Source organism: Parambassis ranga, chromosome 10, assembly GCF_900634625.1.
Source record: "Parambassis ranga chromosome 10, fParRan2.1, whole genome shotgun sequence".
In the NCBI taxonomy this organism is placed as follows: Eukaryota; Metazoa; Chordata; class Actinopteri; family Ambassidae; genus Parambassis; species Parambassis ranga.
This window is the reverse complement of record NC_041031.1, coordinates 14,463,110-14,474,754: the sequence shown is the minus strand read 5'-3', so window position 1 is coordinate 14,474,754 and position 11,645 is coordinate 14,463,110. Positions and strand designations below refer to the sequence as shown.

Genomic DNA, 11,645 nt, shown 5'->3' with positions numbered 1-11,645 from the left:
GGCAATTAAATGCAAGGTGGCCACCCATGTACAGGCAATGTAACAGAAGTAATATATAAAGCAGTGTAAAGTGTCTAGAAAATATTTCTTTTCAATCTGAAGACAAATTATTTAAAAAAATAAAACTTGAGGATCAATTATTTAGGCTGCAAATTATTTTCATTATAAAAACAAATTCAACCGCAGAATGTGTTCAATCTGAGGAAGGGGTGAAAAGCTGATTTGTGTGATTTATTATGCACATTTTTCTATTGAAGTCTGCAGTGTTAAGACCTTGTTTTTTTGCTGCAGTACTGGTTATGACCACAAGAGGGCAGTCCAACACCACTTATGAAACCAAGTTGATTTAATAAATCTTTGTTTATTAAAATATATCAAGCATTTCTTCCCAAAAAATAAAATTAACACTCACCAGTCCACACTAAGGAGTTGTTGAATTATTAAGATTAAAAGTGCCAGTAAATTATAGCAGGTTGGAGCAGAATGATTGTTTTATAGCTATCAAAATACCAAACTATGTCCCCAAAGAAAGAGCAGGAATGATGAAAACATGTCATTTTCCACAGTATGAAAACAGTCTACTACTACTGTCACACACATGTGGGGAAGTGTTTCTCTCCTCATATCCTTAATACTGTGGAAAAAATGACTGCTATTAATCTGACTGCGGGTGAAACGTATTACAAGATGCCGTGGTGATGATCTCACATAGGCCTGGAGGTTAGTGGGAGCAAATTAAATACAGACCATCAGCTGTAGGTTTAGACCTGGGATGTAAACCTGTTTCACTTTTCTTTTTTCAGTTCAGTCTCTTGTGTTTTTCATCTCTCACTTTAGTCCCTGTCAGTCCTGCACACAGTCTAGTCGGTTTCCGTGCACCCAGTAACAGATCTGAGCGAATTTCAAGGGAGTGATGCGGACAGCCACATTGTAATCCCGGTTCTCGCCATCTATCTCCAGCCACTGGTGTCCAGAGAAGATGCCAATGACCTTCCTTTCCCAGCGCTCTAAGCTGTTGTCCCACACTCGTCCATACACTCCTGAACCACTGGCTCCGGGTCGGGCATCACAGTGCTGGTAAATCAGGTCGCTGGACTCTTCCTCCACAGGACAGAATCTGTATACCAGCTCTCCGGGCCTGTCACTATCAAAACCGGAGAAGTGGATGCGGTTCCCTGCCAGATCATCAGAGGTAGGAGCCACAGAGATCCGCATGAATGGACGCCGGTGAGGCCAGCGCAGTTCCAGCAGGGCGTAATCAAAGTCCATGCTGACCTCTTGAGGGCCCTGGATCCAGCCCTTTGGCACACGGGTACGTTTTACCCGCACCCATCGGACCAGAGGCTTCTTAGTGGTGCTGATGCCGGTTTTGTTGCTGTTGATGGATGGAGGGATCAGGAAGCCCACCCTGAGCTTCCGCGCTCCGTTAACATAATCCTTCCCGTCGTGTACACAGTGGGCAGCTGTGAGGACGTGCAGCTGGGACACAAGGATGCCCGTGCAGCCGGTGGAGATCCGCACGGCTGTGGAGAAAGGATAGTCCAACAGGAAGTTGTCACCTTGGATGTTAAAACGTCCGTCTGCTCCATAAATCTGCCGCCTCACACGCCTGTGCCTGAGCTTTACTCCTGGACCTCTCCTGGGTGAGGGGGGAACAAAGTGACTCGCGTCAAACTCATCATCCTCCTCCACATCCACAGTAGTGAGAGTGCGGGAGCCGTCGGCGTACAGCGTCTCAAAGGCCAATCTGTCAGAGAGCTGCTCCCTCTGCTCCTCCTGTTCTCTTCTGTGGAAGCAGCTGGAGTTGCAGTGAGTGGTGAAGTCCAGCTGGGTCTGAGCACTGAAGCGAGAGCGGCTGAGAGGCATTGGGATGTGGGGGACCAGTGCGGGGACGTGGACGGGCAGATGGGCAGGAGGGTGGAGGAGAGACAATGCGAGGGGAAGGCAGGGGTGGAGAAGCAGGAGCAGGTGAGTCAGGAGAGAACTCATCACGGTGATGCTGCAAACTGTAAGACAAGAAAATAATCAGAGCCACAAGGAAAAACAGCTTCACAACATTTCTCTGAGACTGGATGGATTTCTGTGTGTGTGCCAGGAAAACCACTGTGGAAAACATTCCCAAACAAGCGGCCTGCAAACACACAAAGTCTAATCCCTCATAAATCTGCTTTATTGTTGATTGTAAATCTCAGCGCCTCAAGTGAGGTCCGCTTACAAACTCTAATGTTGCAACGCAGGCCTGAATTTCATCTGGTGGCAACAATGAGCCTCTTGTTCCTATAATATAGAAAACCAGGAACATTTTAATGTCTGTTCGGTACAGAAAAAGTCACAAATTCCATAGGAAGGTTCAACAAGAAAAAACTTATTAGAGGAGGATACAGTAACAACTCTACATATTTGTCAAAGCTCTGAGGTAAGGAGGTGTTTTCCTATTAAACATTAACTTCTTCACAGCATGTGTGCAAAGTTTTCAGGGCAGATTATCAGAGACAAGGAGACACTTGATCCCCTCTAAGGGCCGTGGATCCCGAGGCACTCATGGCACGAAGAGAGCAGGTGTGTAAAACAGTGAAAATCAGCAAGTTGAGGCAGGGAGGATTCACAGAGCATTATTCCCAACAAAAGGCAGGGTGGGGCCTGTCCACACACACACACACACACACACACCTATGAGCTGCCCCATGTAACACCGCACAGGAGGCTTACAACAAAGAGCTCCTGTAAGCAGAGAAAATACAAATCTCCCTCCGTGCTGACAAGTCAGAAACATGACACTTACAAAGCATCTGAAGTGGGGAAATACCTGATGCTCAAGTGGTGAAATATATTTACTAAATACAAAACATATCATCCTATAATGCCAAGACAATACAGATGTGTTGTAGGGCTTAAAGTGTTAGACTGTCATTCTGATAAACACCACAGACAAACATGACAACATAAACCTGGAGGGGAAACAGTTGGGATGAGAAATCTCATCACAGTCATTTAAATAAACCCCCGTGTCCAGCTTTAGATCTGGTGATCTAGTCTGATGTGTCTGCAGCAACATTTGATCCCAACGTGTTATAATTACTAAGATGCTTTGATGGATGCTTTGTCCAAGAAGCTTTTTAAAACGTCTCATTCAACACGTGACCATCATACACCTGGACAATACATCTCCTGCCTTTACAAGCCAGCCTAAGCAGTAAGTTTAAAACATTACCTGCGGTTTTAGTGAGGAATGGTCCGTGTGTGCATCCCAGTCAACCTTCCCTCCCCATCAGACGAGTCCTTCAGGAGCATTTCCCCCAGGTTTCCCTCATCATCTCCAGTAACAGGCTGATAGTGTCTCCCTCTGCCCTTTCTCCGGTGTCTAACCTGAGAGAGGAAGAGGAACCTTTCTCAGCCTTTTTTTTCCTTTTTCTGTTAACAGCACGTACAGACGCAGCGCAGGTGTGGAGGGTCCGGCTGTGTAACCTGCCGAGCTCAGACACGGAGCCGCAAATAAAGTTTGTGCTCTGAACACTGAAGAGCTTTCTGTCCGCGCAGCGTCCTCACGGTCCTAGCGCCCGCCCGCCGCCATCCTCTGGTAAACCAGGCAAAGAGGTTCTTATAAAAAAGCTCCACATTGACTTCAGCATGCCAACAAAATTAAAAAAAAATATTAACTAACATGCTTAGTACTGTTTTGTGAAGGTATTTGTCTGCTTTAACAATAATAAGTAAAATACCCAGTGGATTTCCCACATCCTAATTTCCCAAAAGCTGCATTTGTTCATGTTTTCTAACAGTTTTTATTTATTAAAATGATTAAAAAACCAAAAACATTTGATGGTACAGGAATGCCAAACCCTTTCACTTCAAATCACGCTGCCCACACTGAATGTTGCAGAGGAGGAACGAACACACTTTGAAGTCTCATGTTAGAGTGAACAAAGGTTGTAATATGAAAAATCTCGGTCCATATAAAATTTTTAGCTTTTAGGTGCTGTACTGTTTCACTCTGGCTGATGTTTGTTTCTCCTTTAGTGACTCAGCACCAGATTATAAGTGTTTATTTTCAGATCATAAAAGGAGTTTGGCATTGACTTTTGGAGCCTACAGCTACACCCAAGCAAGAAAAATCTTGTTTCTGGCATCACTGCACTCTAATTATCGTGTGAGCCAAGAGCTATGATAGATAAAAATGAAGACCAACTCCAGTCTGCTCAGAGACCATAGCTGCCAGGCACCTCACTGTCAGGGCATGTTGGCTGTAGTGTTCACTTCGTCCTTTGACCTTGATTTCCCAGAGGTCTTTCAGAACTGTCAACCTGTGGAATTTGGGAAGCCGTGCAGTGACGCTCCCACAGGGCTTATTGAAGCTTGTGGGGTGCTGAAAACAGAGCTCCCAGTCACAGCGACACTGCTTTCAAGAATGCTGAGGAATCTCCCAACAAGGACACAAGCCAGGCTGTCGGCACAATGTGGCTGCTGTCACCCCAGAGGAGACACCTACCCGGCCTGCTCCTCATCCCTGTAATAAAACCTGCAGCGAATAGCCAGGTGTTGACAGATGAGGTAAGGTATACTCCCTCTGAGATACAGAGGGAAATCATTGTGGATGGCAAGGGAAGGCTGGAGAGGTGTAAATATGAGTTCTGATAGTATCACTGCCTGTTTCTGAGAGATTTCCTCTGTGTGTGTGTGTTTGGCATTGAGCAGCTTGGCTTTCTCTGTGGATTCCTCTTTTCCTTCTCAAAAAGTCAGAAGCTTCACATATGACCGAAAAGATTTAGTGAAAGCTCTATTTGGCAACTGCTTAGCTTGGTTTGGAAAAAGACGAGGCAGATTATAGAAAATTAATTAAAAACAAACACACTTTTTAACCTTCAACATTAGAAAAGTATGTTTACTAAAGCAAGGATTAAACTTTAGGTTTTTAAATAAATTATGATAACTGATTTCTAAAGGGGTTTTAATGCCTGTGTTTTGGCAAACTGTATCAAAGCTTCATTATGAAACATTTTTCTCAGGTTGTTTTTCTGTGTAAACTGATGTCGATAAAAACCTTTGTGCACCATCCCACCTGTCTTCTGTCTGCAGCGTGGTCGGTTAGCAGTTTCCTGTCAAACACATGTTTCAAGCATCATTCATGGTTCAGGTTTGAGACGAGCCACCTGCAGTACGTCTGACAGCTAACGGAACAGCACGGCCTTAAATCTGTTAAAAAGCGGCTGTGTGTAATACACCCTTCACTTCCGAAACCATTTGTCCAGCCTGACAGTCCTAATTCAATTGTTCAGGCTTTACCTGCCTTGTCAGGTCAAAGGTCGCAATAGGTTGGTAGTGAAGTGTATATAAACAGATTTCCAGTCCACCACTGGCCATATACAGACACTTGTCTTTGGCATCTTTGAGGAACGGCAATTAAACCCAACAGAACACGTCAGCACCACATTGACACTGACACACTGCTGCTTCTGTTTGATGGCATATTTCCCCCTGTTGCACCACGAGAGCTGCACACCACAAATTCTGCTCATTAATCTGTGGACATCAGGTGGTCGTGTCTGAATATTTATCTTGAGATGAATTTACAATAATATTTAAAACATATTTGCACTCTATTTTAATAAAGATGATGATAAAGAAGATGGTGAAGAAGCACATAATTATAATATGTGCCAAGGGTTGTGAAAAGTTAAGTTTTACCCACAGTTATGATCTTTAACTAAGTTGCTGTATAACCTTTAACATCCTGGGTGAAATGTCACAGCCGTCCAGAATGGCCTCTAGGGTCTTGGAGCAGGTAATAAGTGTCCTCCCCTGGTGTCCCTGTGTGGGACTGATTATTATCACAAATTATTTTGAGATTTAAGGATGTGTTGTGTGCTTATTTTGTGGATAATGTTGCCCTGTAAACCAGACCAAAATAAAGAGTATTTAGTTGTGTGGTGTTAAAAAACTAATTAGTGGAAACAGAAAGCTGCATGTTCCAAGAAAAGAAAGTCGATTCTACCTCTTGAAAATCAGCTGTGAGAATACACTGAATATTACACTAAATACACACACACACTCCTCATGTCTGTGTATTTAACTCTCAGGTCCTGCAGGTCAGTGACCCTCCTGCTCAGCTCCCCCCTCACTGCTCTCAGCCACCGTCCACTCTCACACTTTCCAAGATGATTCATTTATGAAAACAAGGAACCTGCGTTTTTTTCTCCTCCACTCTGGACTCAGCTGTCATGTTCATTAATATCTGACTGCTGTTTTTTTTTTGGAGGGAAATTCGTTATTAGTCTGTCGCTGTGTAAAGAGGAAAACAAACTGAAAATGATGAGAATGTGTTTGACTTTTCTTTGTAATTATTTTGTGTTTGAGTAGGATTTTTTATTACACATCTCATTACTGGAAGCTGTCTGGGCTGCAGCTTGTTCAGATTCCAGATGAGTGAGTTCACGCTCGGTACATGTGAGGCAGCATACCTTCAATTTCCATGGAAATGCTGTGGCAGTGACCACATGTTAAAGTGTGTAATAGCTAACCCTTGTATATGTTCCCTCATGTGAGAATTACACAAAATTAAATAAACCAGTAAAGATCTCTCTGCCAACACGGTGGCCCGGAGGATCAGGGTTTGTGTGACCGCTCAGCTGACATGCTGTGAGGGCCCCACCACTGATATTCAGGGATTTATTAACAGGATCACAGGGTTTTTTTTCTCTTTAATCTGATAATTGGCTTCAGATTAGAACAATCCATCTGAGCCTTAAAACAGTAGAGTGAACCACTCATAACAGCCCTGCCAGCTCTTGACCTGCTCTCAGCTAGACCCTCTTGTCACTTTGAAACCACAGAAACTGGAGCCTTTTCAGAGAACAAGGAACACAAAGAATGTCCCTTTTCTCCTCTCCAGTCTGTGCCTCAGTGTTTTATGTCTCTCTTTTTTTTCCATCCAGATGTATTTCTTGCTTTTTTACTCCAAAGGCCTCACTTCCCATCTGTCTGTCCTCTGTCGCTCCTCATCAGCACGTCAGTGCAGATATTTTCCACATTCCTCACAGAAAAAATACGCTGTTGCACTTGACTAAGAATGTCATCTGTTATTTTTTAAAAATGTGAGATTTTCCTCTCTGATAAACATCTCATCGTCCTGTTGAGCAGATACCGCTGCTCCCGTTGGTCCCTGGTTCTCCTGCAGGGCCTTGTGGGTATGTATCCAGTCTGACTCTCCCTCGGCATGATGTCATTTCAGTTTGGCTGCATGAGCTGTAAGAAAAAAAAGAAAAGAAAAAACACACGGTTAGCAAAAACAGAACGAAGGAATGCAAACTAACTGCGATGAAATCCATCAGGAGTGCAGTGGAGAGTGTGTCTCCTCATATCTTGAACCAGTCTGGGCAGAGAGTAGAGGAGGGAGTCCTGCTGCAGGGATTGGAAGTCATCCTAAACGGTATGCTGTCGTTCAAACCTCTGGCCTCCTTTAACAACCTTAAAACGTCTCCCTCATGTATACATGGAAGAGAGAGGGGCATCTGTTGGTTCAATCTACAGGAAATATTGTTCTAAGGGGCAAAATAAATCCACTTATCCCTCTTAAATCACTTCACAGACTGTTGCCAAATTGGTCAGAATGTCAGCTGAACGTTGGCCACAAACATGTTAGGTTAACAAAAGCATGAAGAAGTGGGTGTAATTGGTGATATTAGAGCCTGAAAAACAATACAGTTCAACTGGGAAATTAACAAAAGCAAATACATTTTTATGTCTTCTGATGAAAAAAAAAGTTTCCACACAACCTCCCAGAAAGATGAAAAGATCTGTGCCAAACTCAAGCAGAACAATGTGAGCGCCGAGTATTTTAGTAATTTTAAATGTTACCAGAAGGAAGAAATGAGTCCAGAGACGCATGAGCTGCATGGTGGGAAACACAGATAACAGGTGTCACAGTATAAGATGACCATGCAGCTGTGGAAAAATGCGCATGTGACAGGGCGACTCATCAGTGACACAAACACACAACACAGGGGACTGAAAACCAAAAAGATAAAGTCTCACTTCCTCAAGCTGTTTCTGTGGAGGAGACACAGACAAAAAGCATCCAGGGTGCTTGTGAGGAGGAACAAATCTGCTGTAAAGGACTAGGTAAACAGACCCAAATATTTACAGCCTGAGAGTGAACATTCCCTCAGACACTCTGCTGTGTGAATCCGTCCTTCAGGCACACAAACAGTCAGGACTTTACTACTAAAATCTCTCCTCTCTTCTCACTTAATGAGGTAAAAAACGATGCTCTGTCAGCTTTGCACTGCACTGTAAAAGCTGCATTGGATTAATCTCTCATTAAGAAGGAGAAAGAATGCAGTACTCACACACAATAACACAAAAATAGTCAATTATGTAACAACCAAACATTACATTCCTAACACAGAATATAATATCTTTGTTGTGCATTCTTGCCTCAAACAACAGCAGAACACACAGGTGTTTACACACCTCACCCTCCAACTAAAATGACCTTTAATTTAAAAAGTGGAACTGTCCACTGGGATACAAGCAGGTCATGTAGTTACAACAGGCTGAGGGGGCACCTGAGTCCCGGGTGAAACGTTCTGGAATGTTATCGGCACAGTTCTTTGCTCCACAGAACCCACACAGGGCCCGCCCACTAGAACAACGCGGTTGCCAGGTAACGGAGAAACCTTGATAACGACCACAGTGTGGTATGTATGTATGTGTGTGTGTGTGTGTACTTTGAGCCCAGCCCCCGAACTAAACAAGAAGCAGCTTTGAGAAATAATGTGAAAATCAGCCAGGATTGCAGAAAATGTGAGTTTGTTCCAGGTCGATCATGTTAAGACATTAATGTGTAAAACAGTTAAAAGCATCTTCCCTCCAATGTAGAGCTGCTGGCTTTTTATGACAATAAGACAGATCAGTGCCCCAGTGCACGTACCAATATCGGAGCTGTCTGGTTACGCAAACGGAACATTTAGTCTGGGTATAAAACGCCAAACTTCAAGTATTGATGAAGCCTTAAAAACAAAGAACAGATGGTCAAAATCTGTGTTGTGTTATTTACGTTATTTTTTTTAAGCTAGCTGCATCACTAGTGACTCTACAAAGGCCACATTTACCCAAATCACAAATACTACATGCTACCCTAGTGGTGTTTTAACAAATAAACAATACAAATGCTTTAAACTAACATTATGTCTTATTTTCTTTGTCATTTTTTCATCTTTAGCTCTAAACCTTGCAACTGCACTGCTCTTCTTTCAGTTCTTATCTGCAGCTGATAATCCTCACAGCTACATGGAGTATTAATTTGGTGACATTGTTTGCCTACAAAACACAACAGCTGTGTACATGTCAGGCTCAGCGATTTCCTCAGCAGTACATTAAACATCTTGTCTGCGAATAAAGACGCTTTCTTTCACAGCCAGGCATGCCCCACCATTCTCTCAACAAGCAAATAAAGTTTCTAACAAGCGCTGAATCATGTGTTTGGTGGGATTAAAACATTTTACACTGCTCACCTCTTTCCCCCTCATTTTTCTCTGCCAGTGCTGTGCAAGTGAATGAGGAGCTGCGCCAGCCCAAAGAGTGCACTGGAAAAACTCTAAAGGGGACAAGAACGTGGCTTCTCTCACTGCATTCCTTCCTTCATCAGGAATTCACTGAGGTTTGGCTGTGCATTTTTTTACTGGAGCCTTTCCTGTTCGCCTGGGAATAACAAGCCTGTCCATTTCTAGTGGTTTTGAGCTTTGAACAGAGACACTGCTGACTGAGCTTCAGAGCTGTCCAAGTGCTCAGGGCAACTCCACACCCAGAGGTTGATCCTTTAAATTCAGAAACAAAGCAAAGCCCCTGTTCACAGTGTCCAAACCAGACCAGAGAAGGTTCATTTCCCTGAGAATAATAGTCTTTATGCAGATCAGACACAAGCGTGGGTTGAGGGTTTTTGTCCCCATGACTGGTTCCCCTTTCAGCTGCAGACGGATTGATGAAGCAATGACGCTCATAATTGGATTCCAGCATGGCACATCTCTGCTCTGGGCTCAGCTGGAGATCATTGTTTCTGACCAGCATTTAATCCATGGCTGGTTGGGGGTCTATAAATTCAACAGACAGGAGATGCCGCTCCAAAAAGACATCACAGCTCTGACAAAACATTCCAGCAACAACTGTTTAATTGTAAACTTATCTAAAGAAAACCCACAGCAAGAAGAACAAAGGAACGCTCAGAGGATGATCACAAAAGCCTTTGCAAACACGTCTGTTTATAATAAAGCGATAGATTCCAAAACACCCCATACAAAGCCAAGGGAAACACCAGAGATCCAGCTGGAGGAGATTCAAAAAGAGACATCCATCACCAGCAAAACCAGTCCGAACAACCACCTGTTTATCTTTACATGACACATTAAATATCGATGAAAACAAGAGAAAATATAATACATTGCCTTTGCTCCTCCTCTCTCTTAATAGTTATGGGACATGACTATTGTGTAATGCAAAATTTACAACCTATGCTAATCACTTTGGATCCATCCCTCCTGCAGCTTTAACTGATTCACTGTCTCTGACACCTCACACCCACTGTTCCGGTTTTTCCCCGAAGCATGCGAGGCTGCACAAACGTCTGGCAGCGACACCAGTCTGCAACGAGGAAGAGAGACAGAAGTACACGAGGCGGCTGAGGTGGCCAAGGCCTGATCTCAGTGAGGACGAGGCTGGGCTGCAGCTGTGTGTCCTCACGTTCAACTCCCATGTAGATCCAGATTAGTAACACTATTACTCAGCCAAGTCCTGCTCGCACTCGGACACACAGCAGCATTTATACAAGGCTGAGCTCTTAATCTCTTTGTCTGTTGATGCATGTAATATCAGTAACCTGTGCTATACCTACAGTAAATGTGTCCTCTGCACTGTTTCACTCACTGGGATTTCCTGTATGTCATAAACAGCTCTGCACAATGTTGCTGTGATGTTGTAATGTGACATGTGGGAAAGCACCAATAAAAGAGGAAAACAAGCAACAGCTGGGTCATGGATAAATGATCATCTATTGACCTTGAGCTCATCTGTGTCCTGATGATCGTGTGCGATCGTCAAAAAAACAAAAACATGAATTCATCCAGTCTTATCACATAAAATAAAACCGACTTCATGATATATGTATCCTGATATTAACCCCAGACTCCCAGCAGGACCACAGAACTTGTGTTGTAAAAGCAGGTTTAAATTTAAATCATTTTTACGAGGGAGAAACCTTACACCCTCAACCGTGATGGCAGCTAAAATCCTTGTTCAACACACAGGTTGGTTTTTACCAACTCAAAAACAGTGGAGTGTCTACAAACAGAGGTGGAGGGGTTAAATATAACATTGCTCAGCCTCCCTTCTGATTTTAAAGCAAACACTGATGTAGCATGTTGTCTGATGTGTCAGAACTTGTTCCTCAGTTTTCAGTAAAGTCTCTCCTTTACTTTACTCTGCTCGCCTGGTTCTATTTTTTTCATGTCTCTCATCATGGTGAGAACACTTTACGTCTCTTCACCAGCTCCCATGCTGCGTGCTGTATTTCTGTAGTTATTTCTGCTGCTCTCTCTTCTCATGCTGGGCCTCTGGTACAGGAAGGTGTTGTTGAATTATGAGCCTGGGACTTGGCA

The 11,645-nt window shown here is 43.5% G+C and overlaps 1 protein-coding gene across 1 annotated transcript; it reads right to left on the bottom strand.

Annotated features, from left to right (window-relative positions):
* Positions 1 to 341: 341 nt before the first annotated feature.
* Positions 342 to 3,492, bottom strand: prss23 (serine protease 23). The gene is made up of 2 exons (XM_028416018.1): positions 3,212 to 3,492; positions 342 to 2,006 (listed from the first exon to the last, which is right to left on the bottom strand). Exon 2 carries the CDS (start codon positions 1,987 to 1,989, stop codon positions 844 to 846), a length of 1,146 nt encoding a protein of 381 aa, XP_028271819.1. The 5' UTR covers positions 1,990 to 2,006; positions 3,212 to 3,492; the 3' UTR covers positions 342 to 843.
* Positions 3,493 to 11,645: the final 8,153 nt, after the last annotated feature.